The 21,805-nt window shown below is 34.9% G+C and overlaps 2 protein-coding genes across 2 annotated transcripts in view; both read left to right on the plus strand.

Annotated features, from left to right (window-relative positions):
- Positions 1–20,776, plus strand: part of LOC128246977 (insulin-like growth factor-binding protein complex acid labile subunit) — a 23,281-nt gene extending 2,505 nt beyond the window's left edge. The window contains exon 2 of the mRNA XM_052970619.1: positions 15,695–20,776. Within this exon, the coding sequence (XP_052826579.1) occupies positions 15,772–17,451 (1,680 nt within the window). The 5' untranslated portion in view covers positions 15,695–15,771 and the 3' untranslated portion in view covers positions 17,452–20,776. The remainder of the gene's footprint in view (positions 1–15,694) is intronic.
- The window catches only part of LOC106874293 (FGGY carbohydrate kinase domain-containing protein), a 99,883-nt gene continuing 80,215 nt past the window's right edge, over positions 2,138–21,805 (plus strand). The window contains exon 1 of the mRNA XM_014921973.2: positions 2,138–2,341. The gene's annotated coding sequence lies outside the window, so the exon portion shown is untranslated. The remainder of the gene's footprint in view (positions 2,342–21,805) is intronic.

Consider the following 21,805-nt stretch of genomic DNA (forward strand, 5'->3'; position numbering starts at 1 on the left):
GGGCTAAAAGCAACAGTAACATCCACTCCTAGGGGTCAGCCACACTTAAGTGGCAATATACTACACTTTATCGTGCAGTTACTGTTAATACTTCATTTAGAGAATTAACATTGCTTGTTTTCACCTTTTCAATATCAGTGAAGAATTTCACTGGAAAAGAAGATATAAGTTTGCCAGGTTTTTGTCTCTCTCACCAAGGTCATCAGCTGTCGGACGCCGACGAAGGGAAATAACCCTGAAATCCGGATACGTTCGTGCTGCAGATCGAGGTGAGAGGGATAACTTCCCTTGGCAAACAGGACACAGTCGTGTGTCGATAAGCCAGCTGGAGGAGATGTCCTCCTGGGGGCTAAAAGCAACAGTAAATGGATAATATATAGTTTATAACTCAGAATTTCTGGGAAAAAGATCTATTAAAGGCAATGACAGAAGCAGTTGTAAAGGTTTCCAACTGAATTTGGTCAAAGAGGAATGAAAGTGTACTTCAGAATGCATAACTTAGCCTATGTATCACTGGTATGGTGTTACAACATTCAGGTCATCTTGGCTCAGGGTACCTTGACCACCCAGGAATGTACAAATTGCAGATGTAGACAGTGATACAAAATGTGACAGCAGATGGGTATCCAGGAGTTATGACTTGGATGTAGTCTGGCTCCTTTAGCATGAAAAGAAGTTAAGGGCAGAAATATATGAAGTAGTGAGGGGTTCGGGTGCAGGCTTCTTCTTTGAAGATCTGCTGTTCAGTTCTTTCTAGTGTTTGCTACTACAATAACAACAATTGCCTCCCACCACCACCATCTGCAAATGAACAAACTTGGTCAGATCCATTGTAAATAGCACACATATCTGCACTTGTGTGATTAATAATTTGGACATGCATGTACATGTATTTGTATGTGCATTCGTACATGTGTGCATGTATTTATGTGTGTTTGTGTGTGTGTGTGTGTGTGTGTGTATGGAAAAGTGTGCTGAGAGAAATTACTCGAAATGGTCAGTGGTATGTATTTGAACAACATGTTAGATACTAGTCTGTTAAATACCATACAACAAAAATTCTTGATATATTAAAATTATCTCCACCTCTAGAGGATCTATCATAATTACCAAATGGCAATTAAGACCAGCACCAGCTGAGACGGAGAGATTCAAGAACTGACATGTTAAAGAAAGGGACAGACTTAATTGTCTGGAGATAGTGGGCAGTCGTGGACAAGTGATTCAAGCTTGTTAGTCTTCATTAGCATGACAAAAATCTTATTTCCAATTTCACATTTCTTAATCAGAACAAAGTCTATGAAGCTTGCTTGTTTGGGTAGTTGGTCAGAAAGGTCAGGTGACTGGCTAGCTTCCTGAAGTTGGTGTTGCAAATAGTTGGGTCATTTGCCTCATAAAACTCAAGAACTTTGAACTTCTTCCTTCCTTGCATCACATCCATAAGCTCCATTGTGTTTGTATTTGAGTGCGTGTGTGTCTGAGAGAGATAGGGACAGACAAAGAGACTGTTAGATGGTAAAAGGATCATCATAATGTGTAATTTTCCATATATCATACTGTAAATATGCTTATGTGTGTTTATGAGTGTAAATGTGTGTATATAAGTTTGAGTGTACATATGTATGTATATGTAAAATGCATGCTTTTATATGAATGTATACATGTGTGTCTATTTAAATGTGTCAATGTTAACATGTGTATGTGCTTGAGTATGTAGGTTATATACATATGTATATATAAGCATGTATGTACATATATGCATATGTGTGCTTATATGTGTGTGTGTGTATGTATATATGCATGTATGTATGTACATCGCATCTCCTGTGTTTGTGTGATAATACAAGGCAATGAAGAGAAAGAGAGAAAGCGAGAGACTCTGTGTGTGTGTGTGCGTGTGTGTGCATGTGTGTGTGTGTGTGTGTGTGTGTGTGTGTGTGTGTGTGTGTGTGTGTGTGTGTGTGTGTGTGTGTGTGTGTGTGTGTTAAAGAAGAGTCAGATTGGTTGATAAATATGTGAGGAAAAGCTGGTTGGGTGCAGCAGGCAACCTTTGACTTCTCTAACGCAGTCACATCTAAAATGCTTAATTAGCCTCTATTATTACCAATATTGAATCTCTTTGAAACATCCATGAGCAAATGTCATGAGAAGAAAAAGCAGGACACATTTTACTTGTCTTTCTTTCTCTCTGCCTCTTGGTCGTGTTTTAACATTAGAGAATAGAGACAGGCACACCATCAGTCACCGTCAACAACTGCAGAGACAGTCTGGGAAATCACAAGCATCCAACTAGAATGGCGCTGATATTACCCCAAAACATATAAGGAAGATTCTTCAGCCAGTAAGTTTAATACATTTTTTAATTACTACTACTACTACTACTACTACTACAGCATTATTGTTATTAATATTGATCTTGATGTGTGTCAATGAACTTGAGTATTACTGTAATTACTCTACATTTGCTTATTACCCACCTCTGCTAAGACTGAAAAAAATAAGTACCAGTTGTATACTTAGGTAAATTTAACTGACAAAAAAAAAGAAAGAAAAAATGACTTTGGCTTAGTCAAAAGAAAACCTTACTACTGGGGTGCCAAAGAAAATGGTAGTCAAACTGTTATATAGCTGAGGGAGTGGAGATGTGAGGCTTAGTGGTTAGGGTGTTGGACTCATGATTGTAAGTTTGTTGTTTCAGTTCTTGGGCCTGGTGAGGCATTGTGTTCTTGAGCAAAACACTTCATTTCATGTTGCTCCAGTTCACTCAGCTGGCAAAAATGAGGAATCCTGCAATAGACCAGTGTCCCATCCAGGGGTGAATATATGCGCTATGGAAACTTAGAAACTATGAGTCTATATTACTCAAGAAGAATCTTTATTCTATTTTAATAGCTGAAGGAAATTATCTTTGGTTACCCTCTGCATAAGAAATAACAGTCAAGTTAGTGACTTCATATTCAGTGTAATGCAGCAAATATATTCTAGTTATATTGTGCAGAATAATAACATTAATCATAAGCTCAATGATTAATGTTGGTTTAAATTGATCTCAGAAAATATTGTTGATGACTGAGGACGGGTTTCACCGAGAGGATTTAATAAGGTAGAAAGATGCCCAGAATTTTCTCTCATACTTGTTGAAATCATTAAAATAATATTAGTAATTTAATAAATATTATCGTTGTCTACTCCCAGAACTCTTTTTTATAAGTATTCCAGTAAAAATTTGATTTGGTAATGCTTGATTAGACCATGTTTCAATGAGAAAATCACAAGACTACTTCACACTGAGTCAAATATGATAATAAAAATAATAATAATGATAATGGTTTCAATTTTTGGCACAAGGCCAGCAATTTCGGGGGAGTGGGTAGCATGCTGGACAAAATGCTTACCAGCATTTTGTCTGTCCTTATGTTCTGAGTTCAAATTATGCTGTTGACTGTGTGGGAAATACATAATCATAATAATAATAATAATAATAATAATAATAATAATAATAATAATAATGATAATGCTAATAATAATAATAATAATAATAATAATAATAATAATAATAATGATAATAATTATGATAATAATAATAATAATAATAATAATAATAATAATAATAATAATGAGATGAAAAGGAAGCAAAGATAACAGATGTTGCAACACCAGGTGATTCAAGGATAAAATGTAAGGAAACAGAAAAGATTGAGAATTACCAGCCACTGTAGGACGAGATAGGAAAGTTATGGGGCATGAGAAAAGTAATGGTGATACCAGTGGTAATTGAAGCATTAGGAGCAGTTTCCAAGGGCTTTGTAAAAACATATTAAGAATATTGGAGCTGCTGTCAGGCTTGAGGTGATGCAGAAGACAGCATTGTTGAGTACAGCTCGCACTCTAAGAAGAGTATTTTCTGTTTGAGTCACAGGAGAAGGCACTATTTGAAACCTTTGGTGATTTGTTATTGCCTGCTTTCGAGTGAAGAATAACCGGTAATTAAGAACTATCCGAGAGTCTTTGAGAATAACAACAACAACAACAACAATAATAATAATAATAATAATAATAATAATAATAATAATGATAATAATAATAATGATTTTAAATTTTGGTACAAGGCCAGTAATTTCGAGAGAGGAAGTAAGTTGATTATACTGACCCCAGTGCTTAACTGGCACTTATTTTATTGATCGCAAAAGAATGAAAGGCAAAATCAACCCTGGCAGCATTTGAACTCAGAATGTAAAGTCTCAGAACAAAATATCATTAAGCATTTTGCCTGGTTTACTAACAATTCTGCCAGCTCACGGCCTTAATAATGATGATGATGATGATGATGATGATGATGATGATGATGATGATGATGATGATGAGGATGATGGAAAAAATGTGGCATCTCAAGGCGACTACCGTACCAGTGGTTGTAGGATCTCTAGGAATGATAAAAAAGGTACTGAAACCTATTTGAAAATGATACCAGGCTTACCATCCCTACAGGAAGTGTAAAAAATCATGTTAACTGGAATGACTCATGTATTGAGAAGAGCATTATCGCTGTGAAAACAACATCCATTCATGAATTTATTTATCTATTAATTTTTTTTAAAATACATATTTTACCTGTAAATTTGCATGTGTAAACTGGGAATGCATACACCTCTGCCCTAGGTGTAAGGAAAACACTTGGCGAGAAATGGAAGAAAATTTGAAGAAAGAAGAAAAAAAGCAACATAATAATAATAATCCTTTCTACAAAAGGCACAAAGCCTGAAATTTGGAGGGAGAGGACGAGTCGATTACATCAACTCCACTGTTTCACAGATGCTGAATTTATCAACCCTGAAAGGATGAAAGGCAAAGTCAACTTTGACGGAATTTGAAGTCAGAATGTAGCAACAGGAGAAATACTTAATAATGGTAGTTTCAAATTTTGGCACAAGGCCAGCACCCCAGTGCTCAACTAGTGCTTATTTTTATCGATCCAATGATCAAATGAAAATGGTGCATTATGTTAATCATACATACATACATACATGCATGCATACATACATGCATGCATACATACATGCATGCATACATACATACATGCATACATACATGCATACATACATACATACATACATACAAGGTCTGATCAATAAGTATCCAAACTGTTACCATAGTAACAAAGCTAAAGCACGCAGAGTAAAGCCACTCAGCACAGATTGACCTTGAACTCTGCTGTGCATGTGCACTAAGTTTTAACATTCTAACTCACTTTTGCTGCTTACAGCAGTGCTTGGAAGGAAGGTGTGTAGCGTGTGATCGTCACATTGACCATGACAGAGAAAGTTGCTTAGAGGCCTATGCAAAGTCACAGAAAGTGTATAGAGATGAGTGTATGAGCTGCACACAAGTGTACGAGTGGTTCAGACATTTCCAAGATGGCCAAAAAAATGTCGATATTGACAAATGTTCTGGGTGACCATTAACCAGAAGAACTGAGAAAAACATTGCAGTTGTGCATGCAGCTGTGAGGGGAAATTATTGAGTCACCATCCATGAGTTATCAAAGGATGTGCAGATTAGTTATGGTTCAGTTCAGTCCATTATCACTGGAGATGTGGGTATGAGATGTGTGTCTGCCAGGTTTGTGTCAAAACTACTTTCAGCTGACCAAAAAGACACTTGGATTTCTTGATTGTGTCGAGAATGATGAAAACTTCTTGAAAACTTTGTGTAGACCTCTGAGCAGGTATCGCCAAGCTTTCAGCAAAGTTTGATGCAGATTCTCTGCTCAGCTTTCTCTGTCATTGTCAATGCAACAACCACATACTACACACCTTTCTTCCAAGCACTGTTATAAACAGTAGAAGTGAGCTAGAATGCTAAACCTTAGTGTGCATACACAACAGAGTTCAAGGTCAATCTGTGCCAAGTGGCTTCACTCTATGTGCTGTAGCTTCATTACTATAGCAACAGTCTGGATACTTATTGATCAGAACATGTACACACACACGCACACACACACACACACACACACACACACACACACACACACACACACACACACACACTCACATATGTTTGCAGGCAGTGCCAGTATTCATACCAACATTTGGGCTACTTGATTGGATGCTTGATGTGATCCAAGCCATTGATGTGAAAAACCTGGAAGATACTAACAAGCACACATAATTTCTACAATAACAATGACGTACTCCACCTCTACCTAAAATGAAAACAGGGTGGCAGAGGCTTAAAATTGATCCAAACTACCTTTGAATGTTGTATCATATCCCTTCGACAACATCTTTTAACCACGAAGTGTTGACGTGCATCCCTTGACCGAATTTGCATACAAGAGGCTGATAACAACATAAGACTTGGAAGGCAGCTCCTTGAGCAGCATTCCTTGTCTAATAACTTTAAATGCATGCTCAAAGAAGTTGCACGGCTCTACTGCAGCATATGAAATGATGAGCATATATGAACAAAAGATCATGCATGGATATGTTAGTAGAAAGCTCCAAAATGATAGTAACATTGATCATCAAAGCAGTCTATCATAGACCAGCAACTGGATTACTGCCTCCCACTTTGAAGGGTATGCGTTTGCAGTCCAGGAACAGGAAATATCAATCAAATACCTAATGCACAAAAGGGATAGAGATGCAAGAAAAGCAGTAAAATGTGACAATTGATGCAGACTTTGCGGTGTTAACATCAAAGATATCACTATCACTTATATCATAACCAGTCGTCCAAAAATATCATCACGGTATTATCTACTGATGAGACATGATGTTATAGCTAAGACACTGTATAATATGATCCATCGAAAGGATAACCCTGATGACAAAGAAATAAGAATCCACAGTATGGTGGAAGCCATAGCCACTCATAATAAAAAGGAGTAGTGGTGGAATGTCCCAGTGAAAACCTCAATAAAATGTAAGCACAACAGACCTGATATAATGATTTGGGATAGGGAAAAGAAACTATGTACAGTTGTGGAAATCAGCTGCCCAATGGATGTTAAAGTTGAAGAACAGTGAAAAAGAGAATACACTAAACTATTGAGAAATCTGCAGTTACTCAATCCAGATTACAAGTTCAGGTTTATATCTGTAATTATTGGGGCCGTGGGATATGTAACACACTGCCTAAATACCAATCTTGAGAAATTAGGCTTCTCAAAACAAGAAAGGAGAAAGCTGATTCAAAGACGACAGATCCAAGCCATCACAGGAACTGTAAAAATCTGTAAAACTTTCCAGAAGTTTATCATTTAAGTATATATGAGCATGTCTAGATATGCAAGTATATGTATGAGAAGACATACATAAAACAAAACATACAAATCTGCACATATACATACATACAAACATACCTTGTTGTTGATGTTGAAATTCCAATGAAGGAGCCTTGGATCTAGGTTAGAAACTGGCTTTTTCTCTATTGGTAGGAAATCTTGAAATAAAACTGAATAATGACATACATATATACACTCACAAACATATATGTAGAATCATGTATATACATATGTACATTCACACATAAAACCTTGCATGCATAGAAACATTTAACTGTTAGTGAGAAAATCAGCACAGAATGTTATTATCCTTGACAAGCAACTGGATGACAGATTAAGTCTAGTCCCTGAGAACAACTACCACAAGGTATCTTTCCTGACAATGCTCAAATAATTCCACTAAACCAGTCCAATGAAAAAGGATGAAAGGCAAAGTTTACTTTGGTGAGATTTGAACTCAAAGTAGAGAGATAAAATAAATATGCTCAATGACAATATTAGTTCACCATGTAAACCCAATATCTGAGTGGTACATTAGTTTAATGGCCTCAATGGAATGAAAGACAGGTAACGACATGGGGATTTGAACTGAGTATGTAAAGATACATAACTGAATATGACACTATCAGGTATTTTGTGTGTCACACTACCAATTCTCTTGTTTTATTGCACAGAATTTGTAAATAAACACGACTGGGTGGTTATTGTGGAAATCAGTTTTGTATTTGATTAACACAATTGCTGAAAGGTCACTAAAAGGTCAACCCACCAATCTCCATCTTTATATTTTTTGCCACTTTCATCAATTTAATGTTCTCAACAGCTCCATAAACTCTCTCACACATAATACCTCAGTTTCAGTCACAATCAATAACTTGAACCAATGATGGAGAGCAATTACATGCTCACTTGACCTGCCATAAGTAGCAGCTAAATCTACCTCAAATCACATTCTTTTAGGAAAGGAAGAAGACATTGGATAAACTATGTTTGAATAAATGATGGATACATAATGGATGAGGTAAGTTTGGAGAAAAGTTGGGATAGTTATAGCTTGAACACCTTTGGTCATAACTTGGCTGGATCAGAACTATTGATATCTTTATTATTTCAACCAACTTTCCACAAATATCGAAAATTGATATTTGGATATGATTGGGTATTAGGAATGGCATCCAGCCATATAAATCATGCAAAGCTGACATTGGTGCTTGGTGCAGCCCTACAGCTTGCCAGATCATGTCACATCATCCAATTCATGTCAGCATGGAAAACGAATGTTAAATGATAATGATGATGACTGTGTCACATTCCTTAGTTAATAAGCAATTAACCATTTAATTTGACCTGGGCTTTCTTTTAACACAGAGGTTCTTAATATTTTGATTTTGTATGACACTACAGGTAAGACATAAAAAGTTACCGATGCTCTTCAAATGGTAAGTTGAAAAATGCTTTAAGACTAAACATTTAGAATTAAAAAAAAAGAAACTGTTGTTTACACCGTTTTATTGATAAAACTTGTGTGTGAATATATTATTTCAAGACATAGTGACATTAGTTTAGGTTTTATAAAGTCTTAAATTCTAGTTTTAAAAATCAATGCCACATTTCTTTCTAGTTTTTGCAAATCATTCAAGGTCCGTGAGCATTACACTTCTCATATAATTTGCCCTTTGTTGTCAGCCGAGGTAACAGCTGTCTGAGTATATTCCTACTTGTTCTTACACTGGATACTACACTTTTAAGACACATACTTCATGGCAATTTAGGTTACCTAGGTAGCTGTCAACTACTTCTAGGGAATATTGATGGCATTTGAAATTATGTATTAACTTGGTGGATTTAGAGTTTATTGTCTCTGTGCATCTGCTGCATATGAAATCTACCACCTCTGGTACCCTGCCTGTGATTTCAGTACTTTTCTGGTGTAGCCACACTTTAAACCATGCACACAATATGGAATATCTCTGTACTCCTTTTATGAATACTGGACTTAGCCATTTCCCTGATGATAGCAGGATCCTGTGAATATTTTGATTGCTTCATCAATATAACATTTCACTTTATATCTAACATTAACCTGGTATGGTACATGGTTTTTCATTAAATATTAGGGGTCATTTGAGACCTAATTTCCAAATGTGAGCTGTCACAAAATTCCATATGTGTGTGTGTGTGTGTGAGAGAGAGAGAGACAGAGAGAAAGACAGACAGAGGTAGATACATACTTTAAAGTATAAGGCAGGATGAAGCAAGAGATAGGGATTACTGTTTCTGGTAACTTCTATTTACTGAGATATTAGACGATCTATTTCTGTTGGGTTATTTCCACACACACACGGACATGCTTATGCATAAACGCAGAGAGAGAGAGAGAGAGAAGAGAGGGGGGAAAGAAATTGAGAAACAGATAGTAATATTAGTTGACCTGATGCTGGCATTTCTTGTGACACACACACACACACACACACACACGTTGACATTAATTGTGCTTCCCTATATTAATGAAGCAACAGTCATCTTCACACAGACGTATATACACATATACGTATATGCACATAAATGAACACACACACACACATAAACTTATGTTTACATTTGAAATATAAAGAGGGAGATGAGGAGAAAGAGAGAGAGGGGGGAGAGAGAGTGAGAGGAGGAAGAGAGAGAGGGGAGAGGGAGAGAGAGAGAGAGAGAGAGAGAGAGAGAGAGGGTGGATTTCAGTGATTCAGAGTTTATGGTAAAAACTAGGACTGTTTGATTTGATTAAACTTGAGAGTGTGGGAGTAAATGGCATCAGACTAGGGAGCTTATGATTTCTACTTCAACAACTGCCATTTCTAACTTCAAATACCATCCAGGGTGTATAGTATTCACTAAACACATATCTTTTCTAGCTATTTCTGTGTCCAAATACCACTTTAAGTGTATATTCACATATTAACACTTTCATTACCATATTTCTGACTAGATTCACTAACTTTGTTTTAATTAATTTTGAAATAATGAAGAATTTAATGAAACAACTTTGTCATTGCTAAGCTGACATTTGGTACACGTAATTAACATGAAATTTTGATAGAAGATATTCATTTTAGATCACTTTAGCTCTTTTGTTACCATATTTCTCTTGAGACATATTGCCTTTGTTTCAATTAATTTTGAAAATAATGAAGAATGTAGTATGTCATATGAAGTAAGATGGACAAATTAACCAACTAACCAGCCAATTAACCTACCAGCATTTATATATTGGTTTCAAATTTTGGCACAGAACCAGCAATTTTGGGAGAGTGAGGTAAGTTGATTACATCAACCCCAGTGCTCAACTGATACTTATTTTACCAACCCCGAAAGGATGAAAGGTCAAAGATGACCTCAGTGGAATTTGAACTCAGAATGGATGATAGCAGGGTCCTGTGAATATTTTGATTGCTTCATCAATATAACCTTTCACTTTATATCTAACACTAACTTGGTATGGTACAAGGTTTTTCATTAAATATTAGGGGTCATTTGAGACCTAATTTCCAAATGTCAGCCTTTGCAAAATTCCATATGCTAATGATTCTGCCAGCTTGCTGCTTGAACCAGCATTTACATATTTACAATTATTATATAGAAATAAATAGACAGAGAACTGGCAGAATTGTCAGCCCATCAGACAAGATGCTTTGTAGCATTTCTACCAGCTCTTTATGTTCTAAGTTCAAATTCCATTAAAGTCAACTTTGTTTTTCATCCTTTCAGAATTAATAAAATAAAGTATCAGTCAAGTACCAGGTCAGTGTAACTGACCTTCCCCTTTCCCTCCAAATCACTGGTTTTGTGTCAAAAGTTAGAAAGATTTATTATTATTATTATTAAGGTGATGAACTGGCAAAATTATTAACTTATTGGACAAAATACTTTGCACTGTTTCTTCTGGTTCTTTACATTCTTAACTTTGCTTTCATCCTTTCAGGGTTGGTAAAATAAAGCACTAGCCAAGTATCTTGAGGCAAGGGCAGTCAAAGTAATCGCCCACCTTCTCTCAAAATTGTTGAATTGACTAATCCCATTACCTCTCAAAATTACTGGCCATATACCAAAATTAGAAAGAATTATATGGAGATAAAACTGTCCAAGCTTTAAGTATACTTGCAAATATTTCTTTGTCTTTAAGTAATTTTCTAACAGCAGCCTAAAGTTTGACAATTTAGCATGACTCATCTGAAAATGTCATAATTTCTCAGAAACAGTTTTGATATTTAGTCTAGGACATTTAAACTGATTTATTTTTTTCAAATAAAGTAGATGTATTTGGCAATTTAGATCTTATACCAGAGTTTTATCTCTACTGTTTTAGTTTCTAATAACAAAATTTGTTTGCTATGAATCATAATGGAATGGTTTTGTTTCCTGATAAATAAAGAACTAATAACCTTTCTACTATATGCACAAACCTGAAATTTTGGGGACAGCGAACTAGTCAATTGCATCAACCCCAGTACTCAGCTGGTACTCACTTTTGAGACCCCAGAGGGATGAAAGGCAAAGTTGATTTTGGCAGGGTTTTAATTCGAAATATAAAACTGGAAGAAATGTCACTAAGCATTTTGTCTGGCATGCGAATGATCCCACTCATTTGCCACTTTAAATAAAGGACTTTTCAGGACCGTGCAATGCGAGGTGACGAGAATGAGTCTCCTTAGTACATCACACAGTCAATACAATAAATATAAAAAGAATAATACATATATGTGCCAGAGGGGAAAAGAGAGACACAATTGAGTAAAATGTTTAAGAGAAGATTTATTGATATACTAACATGTGTGTCTGTGTGTGCATCATGTATACAAAATAATAGACAGGCCGTCATAAGAACAAAGTGTATGTGTGCATAGGCATGGATGCATGCATATGCGTTACGTACATATAAGAATAACAATTAAGAGGATAGTGAAAGAGTCTATAATGAGAAGTTAGAAGAATGTTCATAGACACAAGAATGAGAAATACCAGTTCGTAGTCAATTGTACATGGTAGTTGAAATACTGTATCAAGAAGTTACAGCCATGATGCTGAGCCAGTTGCAGTACATGTACATGAAGTTGTGGCTGTAATGTTGCTGCCTGGGTCATTTGGTACAGGAGTTCTCGCAGGTTGTATATTTGCTGTTGATCCATGATGAAGTAATTCACGAACAGTGGATTGTTGGAACCTGGGCGAGTTGCTTGTTGAACTGTATACATAGAGAGATGATGTTGATGATGTTAAGAAGGTGATGGTGGTGATGAAGAAAGAGATTGCTGTAATGCTGTTAGTAAGTCACAACATGGCTGCTGGTGTGTTGTCAGTGGAACTGGCTGTGTCTTGTGTGGTCAGTGGCTATACCTTAAAAGGTCTGAAACCAAAGACATCGAGATGAGGAGAAGCTGGGTTTTTATAAGGAGCTGTAGGTTCAAAACTGGGTTGAGAACAGGCTGTCTCACATGATTTTATTTAGAGGCTCCAATTAGTTATATGCTCAAATTAGCACAACAGAGTAAGAGACAAATTGTACCAATACCAACCAATCAGAGTAGTGGACACAATGGGGTTCAAATAGCAGCCAAAGGCTAGCTGTTACCTGCTATGTTTGAATGCACGTATATATAATAAAGAGGAGAGAGGAATTTCACTTGAGTGTACGCTACAAACTAATTAATAATTATGTATCTGAGTGTGTTTTGGCAGATCCAGATGTGAATATCTCATCACTGTTGCTTTTCCTCGTTGGAGAACACCTCCTCCCTTTAGATGATGTGTGTTTGTAAAGCATACGATTCACTGGTGTAAGGGGATTTTGATTCACTGCAGTGTTTCAACTTTATTGTATCCTCTCAGTCAAAGCTACCCAATTAGGTCAAAGAAACTAAGAAGAGCATGAGCTCTTGTTTGTAAAAATCAGCACACAAATTATCTGCAGATGCATGCTGATTTCTGCCAAACAGATAATAGTTCATGGGGTGCACACAGAACAGTGAGAGTTCAAACAATAATGTATCTATTCATTTTTAATGTTTTGGGAGATTTGAATGTGAATATCTCATCATTGTTGGTTTTTGATAATGAAGAACACCTTCTTTGTGGAAGAGTAGAATTCAAGGCAAGCAGTAATGGTCTATAATAATAAAAAAAAACATTACAAAAATGTGTAAACTAACTGGTGTTCAAGTGGTGTGAAGAGAGTTGAATTGTAATATTTCAGTGTCATATGAAGAGAAATTGTGAAGTACACACCTTTTGTAAAACAATACACTTTGGCAAATGAAAGATAAAAATTGAGCCAACAAAGGAGCCTGTATGCTGTCACTAAACATGTTAGAGCTAAAAGTAGCAGCCAAATATTCTTTTTTTTAAAAAAAATTATATATATATATATATATATAGTTCCTCTAGAACTACATTATTCTATATCTGAAATTAATCATGGCAGGAATGTTTTCATTATAGGTCTGCTAAAAATAAGTTGGTTTAAAATAATATAATCAAAAGCAACAACAATAACAATACTACCATGATGAAATGAACTCGTTATTGTGAGTCATTATGTGAAAACTCAAACTACTAAAAGAGCTTTAGATGGCTTCACAACTATCCAAAATGGTCTTGAAACCATCTAATGAGGTATCCATTCAGAAGGCTGTAATATCATTTGATAAAGGAACATGGTACAATGAATTCATATAACAAGGCTGTAACTTTAAATACCTTTACTCACGGTCCCAAACATATACAATTGAACAATAAAGGAAAGAATTTGATGAATGGAGACCATGTTCATCTTCTGTGTACTACCTCATGTCTGCTAGCTGGCATCTGTTGTAAAGATCATGTCTTTGCTCTCCGACGTCTAGAGGCCAAAAGAGGAAGTTGCAGGGCCTCGTGTTAGAATCTCACCGCTGCTAGCATGAGGTTGTTTAAACCTAATGTCAAGGGAAGTAACTGCACCTACAGAGCAGCCAAATTTTTCTGAAATCCTACCCTTCTATCTTAAAAAATGGAGAAAGTAGACATAGCTTCATGAGACATATCTGTAAAAATGCAGGATGGTCACAACAGAAATAGCTGTAAGTACAGATCTGTTCAGTTAGGGTTAAACATGAAATACTTCGCATTGTATTGACTTAAAGTTTACTTTCTCGACTCTGTAGCAATAATAAAATGATAAAAATTAAATTGCTTTTGTCAACCAGTCATTCTCTCAAACACATGTGGTCTCTCTAATGGTTATAGCTTTTACAAAGGAGATAATCATTTCTCCATAAATCAAAACTGGGCTGAAATTTGAAATTGAAATTAAGGAATGTTAAGGAAAGAAATGCGTACAATTCACATATTCAATTGTTTTTGTTTACTTAATATAAAGTTCTTAAAATTTCTAGTCATTAGTACTAAGAAATAATCAGCATGACAAAACCTGTAACTTATTAATTAAACACCTTATGAAGTGAAACTTTTCATTAAAGCTGGAAATAATTAAAGTCTGAAGAAAATTCATAGAATTTGTAGCTTTTTGTTTCTTTTCTTCATAGAATGTTCATAGTTTAGGAATAGACAAAAAGAGAAAAGTTCTTAGTATTCAAACACGGAATAACTGTTTCCAGGGAATTTTGTCTTGTGAAAATGCCTTACAATAGCCGATAATTTTAGTTTTAGATACAAACAACTTCACAAGCCATTTATATCTTCTTTAAAAAGCTGATGGTCATTTCAAGCTGTTATTGATCATGATATTACCTCATGTGTGTAATGGAATAGAGATCTATTAATAAACGCACAAGTCTTGACCATCATCAACACTTTAAAATGAATTTTTCATGAATTTTCAGGTAGAATTCTCTCATCTCTGAAATGGATGTATGGTAAGTAGCTTGCTTACTAACCACATGGTTCCAGGTTCAGTCCCGCTGCATGGCACCTTGGGCAAGTGTCTTCTATTATAGCTTCAGTCCAACCGAAACCTTGTGAGTGGATTTGGTAGACGGAAACTGAAAGAAGCCTGTCATATATATATATATATATATATATATATATATGTATATGTTTGCATGTTTGTGTTTATCCCCCACCGACGCTTGACAACCGATGTTAGTGTGTTTATGTCCCTGTAACTTAGTGGTTAGCAAAAGAGACTGATAGAATAAGTACTAGACTAACAAAGAATAAGTCCTGGGGTCGATTTGTTCTACTAAAGGCAGTGCTCTGGCATAGCTGCAGTTAAATGACTGAAACAAATAAAAGAATAAAGGAATAAAAGAATGAATGAAAAATGAATGAAACAGCTGAAAAACCATTAGACTTTAAAAAGGAATATCTCTTTCATTAAATTAAGAAAATAATCAACAATTTTTCATGAACTGAACTTTTTTTATTTTTCAGATTCACTGGGACCATATGTTTCTATGTTGCACCTGACCAAAATATAATCCATGTTCACGATTTGAAAATCTAGAAAGATGCCTGTCTCCAACATTACAAACACTGTAGATTTTATGAAGTATTTTCTTTTCATTATATTAATTTGTCTATGCCAAGGAATTCCATTTTCTACTAAGGATTTTGTTAAAAGATATCCATGCCTTGAATACAATGTCTGTGAGTGTTCTGAAGGAATATATGACCCTCCTTATAGTGATACAGTTACTGTTGACTGTCGGGCTAGGAATTTGACTAAAATTCCTGCTTTGGTGGATTTAGACAAGAACAAGTACTATCGTCTTTGGTTACGTGATAATTACATCCAGTTAATTAATAGTCGGGATTTCAGCTGTGATTCAATTGTGGATATTGATATTGGTGGATATAATCAAATACGTTATGTTGCTGCTAAAGCTCTGAAAGTTACCAATCGTTTCCTTCAGAAATTGACATTAAACATCAGTTCATTAAATATCTATAAACTTCGATTTTTACATGCTGTGCCAACTTTGTATGAGCTCACTATTGAAGGTAACAACAAATTGCACAAAATCTCTAGCAGACTTCTCCCTGGTTATAAAATGAAGACTTTGAGAATGCTTTCCTTAATGCATTGTGGAATTGAAAAAATTGCTTGGGATGCTTTTTTGGGTGTGAGCAATGTTAAAGAACTACATCTGTCACATAACCATTTAACTAATGTACCCAGTGATTCTCTGATGGGATTACATCATCTTACCAAACTTGATCTCAGTTTTAATCGACTGACCACACTTGATGGTCAATCATTTACTCAGTTATTTAAACTTTCAGAAATAGATCTGACAGGAAATGATTTTACAGAAATGCAAGAAATTCCTAGTGATGTATTTAAAGATCAGGAAGCATCACTTCATAAACTAATATTATCAAATACTTTCATCAGTACAATTCCAACTGAAGCAATCCAGAATCTTCAAGAACTTAAGACTTTGAACATCAGTTATAATAAGATTAATGAACTTAATAACAATACTCAACCGTTTTTAGGTCTAAAGTTACAAGTACTGGATATTAGTGGCAATAACATTCCATTGGAAGCAACTTTGCTAAATGGTTTAGAAAATACACTTTTCAAGTTATTTCTTCGAGATATGAATATTACCTCCTTGCCTTATACACTATTAAAGAAACTAGGTTACCTCTATGAACTGGACATCTCAGGTAATATAATGCCTAAACTTCCAGATTACTTTAACAAAGGGCTCTCTGTAAGACATTTTATACTACGTCGCATGAACATCAAGAAAATATCATCAAGGGCTTTCACTAAGCCATCTGAAATAGCAGAACTCTCCATAGATGTTGAATCAAATTTCATTAGCAGTATAGACTTCATCAGGAATAGTCCAGCTTGCACTTTTCACTATCTGAATCTGATGGCAAATCCAATCAACTGTGATTGTATTTTATATGAACTCATTGTTGATAGGACTATACGTTTCTCAGGAACATGTTCCAGTATTAGCCAGAATCTGTTAAACTTGAGCTTTACCAGTAACTATCTTCAGAGAATGTTACAGCAAAAATGTTCTCCAAGAACATTCAACAGTCACTGCAGAAATGAGTACAAATCTAGACTAGCTCCACAAACATCAGGAACTTCTTTGCATACATACAGCAATATATTTTTGCTAATAGGAATTAATGTGGCCAATCAACTAACTTTATTACAGTGAAATTTGAAACTGATGAAACTATTGTTAAATTATACTAAGAATATGTAAATATTTCTGTGTGTATCAAAAACAACATCAGTGTATTATTGCTTGCAAAAGATAATCTATTTATTATTTTACTTTTTGCAAACTTTCTTCTCTTTCAGCTCAAATGTTTCTGAGTATACAAGTAGTCATTATCACTAACTATCACCAGCTATTTGTACAGAATCATTCTACTTGTTTTATACTAAAAGATTGATAATAACTGTTCAAGAGACATTTCTTTAAATGTGGCTTTAACAAGTAACTAAACATATGGGTTGTAGTTTCAGTCCTTGCAAATACTTTGTATGTGAATTATTTGAATGTAATTTTATTTCCAAAAATGAAGTACAGAAACAATAATGAGAAACTCCTGTAATAATATGTGTTAAGATGGAAGTAGCATGTGTTTAAGGTATGTAATGAGCCTGATAAAGTATAAAGTAGTCATATGTGCTTCCATTCATCAGAAAATAAAACTGTAATAGTTATAATGTAGAAGAACAAAAGGAAATGGAGATACACTAATGTAATTTTAAGTAACATAAAAAGAGTTTAGAATATTACTGATCTACATTTTATGTGATAATGATATTGCTAAATAGAAATAGATTTTTTTTTATTCAATAACTTGTCATATAAAGATGAGGCTTACAATTTACAGGTGATGTATTAAATTTTGATGATCATGCTTTCCTAGGAACCTCAGTAACACAGAAAATGATTTAATGTGAATTAAAACAGACCTGAAAAATTGATTCACAGAAAGTATGACAACCATCGTTTGCATCCCCAAACACTTTCTTCTACTTTTAACAGTAGCTCCATATGGATGGAGCTACTGTAAAACAGAAGAAATGTGGATTTCAAGGATTTGAACTTAAATTTTCTCGTTTTAAAACATCCCCTTCCATATCTCCATGTTCAAACACTAAGCTTTAATTAATTCATTTTCTAAATGTTTATAATCTTATATACATGAGGTACTACAGTATTGTTATGCTGTATTAGATAGCTAATAGTGTACTGTTGGTTGAAACTTGAATTGTCTTTCATAGAAATTATCCTCAGTGTAGGTAAGCATTATGCACAAAAGAGGAATGATTTTCAGTAATGATAAAATGTTGATATGTAATTATGTAATTCTATTAAAACAACTACATATTACTAAATATGCTCATTCTTTCGTAAACTCCCTAGTAATTATAACTGTGAGTAACAGTAAATAAATAACAAAAGCAAGATCAGTCATTCAACACACCAGAAGTTTTTTTATAGTACTTTTAAACATGCAATTCACTAGAGGAGTCCTGCTGTAGGTATCCTGCAGGTATCACACCTTTCTTGGTAACACTCTTCGGATCTATTTTAAAACGGGGGCCACATTTTTCATTAATGTTTTACGTAGTGTTTTTGGTAAGGAAAGACTTTCAAACTTCGTATACTTATCTATTTTGTGTTATAGAACAGAAAAATATTTTTGTATTCGAATTTATTTCATGTAAAAAATTGTCTTATTTCGATAATTTCAACCAATCACTGACAAGTATTCAGTTGTTTACATTTACTCCTTTGGCTGATTAAGTGATGTAAAGCGTATTTAATCTCCATACCTTCGTTTTATTTGCTTTTTTCATTTTAAATTTGCTTTAACCCTAACCCTAACCCTAACCCTAACCCTAACCCTAGGGTTAGGGTTAGGGTTAGGGTTAATTGTTTCAGAATCGTTTGTTTATGTAGTCGGCACTTAATGTATATCGGCTGAATGGACGTCAGTGATTGGTTGAAATTACAGAAATACGACAACTTTAACATGGAATAACTTATGGATTTCTTTTTTTTTTAAGAAGACTAAGAGAAAAAGATGTTTTATATGACACATTCTACCAGTGTTCCAAGTTTCAAAGTGTTTCGTTAATGAAAAATGTGGCCCCCGTTTTAAAAAAGATCCCACTCTTCCAATATTTTTATATTCTGATGAAATTCTTCTTGTTCTACATTTAAATCACAGTGTTTCTGGAAAGTTATCTCAGTAACTATTGAGATAAATAGCATTGCTACCCATATTATATACAGCCAAGCTTATTAATATTGAGGTGCATCTCCTCTACTGCTCTATTGATTAAGAGAAGTTGTTTGCCTCATATCTTCATGAAAGAGAGAGGGTCTTTGACTACTAAAACAAACCAAGACCATGCACAGAACTTAGTGCTGTTCGCTAAATCTATGAAATTGGAGGCTTTTTCTGCTCAGTTCATGAAATTTACAGCAAAAAAAGCCAAAGCAGACACCTTAGTTCAATGGGTATCCAGTTTCACTACAAAGTATATAAAAGGGAATTCTGTATCTACAAAACTTATTGTGATGAGGCAATATTGATGATCTATTTGGAATTAATGCCTCATCGACCCAAGTGCTCAACTGGTACTTATTTTATCAACTCTGAAAGGATGAAAGACAAAGATGACCTCAGTGGAATTTGAACTCAAAATGTAAAGATGAATGAAATACTTATTTCTTTATTGCCCACAAGAGGCTAAACATAGAGGGGACAAACAAGGACAGACAAAGGGATTAAGTCGATTATATCGACCCCAGTGCGTAACTGGTACTTAATTTATCGACCTCGAAAGGATGAAAGGCAAAGTCGACCTCGGCGGAATTTGAACTCAGAACGTAACGGCAGGCGAAATACCGCTAGGCATTTCGCCTGGCGTGCTAACGGTTCTGCCAGCTCGCCATCTTGATGAATGAAATACTGTGCAGCATTTTGTCCAGTCTGCTAATGATTCTGCCAGCTTGCCATCATACACTTCAATGTCATAATGCTATATTATAATAGTTAATAGTGTAGTGTCAGTTAAAACTGAAATTGTCACCCCTAGAAATTATCTTCAGAGAGAAGAAAAACTATTCTTTTATTCTTTTATATGTTTCAGCTCAAAGGTTGTGACAATGCACCATCAGCAATGTTCATAAAAGAGGAATTTTTTTGATATTGACAGAATAACTTATATCTTTAGTAAGAATTAAGGAAAAGCAAATAAAGAAACTATATTTGTTTCTAGAAAATGAATATTAAATATGTCATAATAATCCTCCAAAAGACACACACACACAGCACAGTTAGATGAAACAGGAGTTTCATTCTAGCAGAGTAATTGAGGTCTACGTCTCATCTCTACCAATCTTACATGCACTACTACTACTACTCCTACTACTACTACTACTACTACTACTACTACTACTACTACTACTACTACTACTACTACTACTACACACACACACACACACACACCACTACACACAGACACTACACACTATACATGCACACATGCATGCACGCACACACACACACACACACACACACACTATTTGAGTATGATACAACATAATGATTTATAAAATTGAAATGCTGTATTAGAAACAAGGTTCAGTAATTGAACCCAGTCTAAGGATGTTATGTTTATGAACAGGAATAAGACACCTGAATCTGATCCAAAAATATACTGATGAAAATATAATCTATAACCTATACAATGCATCATCTTTTATCTTTTACTTGTTTCAGTCATTAGACTTCAGAACTTTTACTCAAATGAATTGATTCCAGTAATTTTTTTTAAAGTCTGGTACTTATTCCATTAGTCTCTTTTGCTGAACTGCAAAGTTACGGGAACATAAACACACAACACCAGTTGTCAAGAGGTGGTGGGCGAGGGACAAACACAGACACAAAGACATGCACTCACATCACATGTGAACTGTTGGCAACTTTTTTCCTCCATCTTCTTTTTCTCTTGGACTTTCCTCTGTCCCCTTTTTCTGAAGAAAAGCTTTGCTCAAAATGTAAAACATCCTTTCTTTCCTTCTCTGAGCATCTTATTAATACTTTGCATGTACCATGTCCTTGCGTTGTTTTTTTCCTGTTGTACTTTTTTCTTTATTTTTTTGATTAATTATATATATATAGGGTTATATAATCAGATTGTTACCTCATACTCCATTGAATCCCTAGCACGAAACCGATTGGTAAGATTAGCTGTAATGGATATATAATAATGTAAACTTTAGATTATATGTGTGTGTGTGTGTGTGTCGCTGAGTACAGGTGTGGCTGTGTGGTAAGAAGCTCCTTCCCAACTACATGGTTCCCGGTTCAGTCCCACTGTGTGGCACCTTGGGTGAGTGTCTTCTACTATAGCCTCAGGCCGACCAATGTCTTGTGAGTGGAGTTGGTAGAAGGAAACTGAAAGAAGCCCCTTGTATATATATATATATATGTATATAAATAAATAAATATATATATATATATATATATATATATATA

Source organism: Octopus bimaculoides, chromosome 9 (assembly GCF_001194135.2).
Source record: "Octopus bimaculoides isolate UCB-OBI-ISO-001 chromosome 9, ASM119413v2, whole genome shotgun sequence".
In the NCBI taxonomy this organism is placed as follows: Eukaryota; Metazoa; Mollusca; class Cephalopoda; order Octopoda; family Octopodidae; genus Octopus; species Octopus bimaculoides.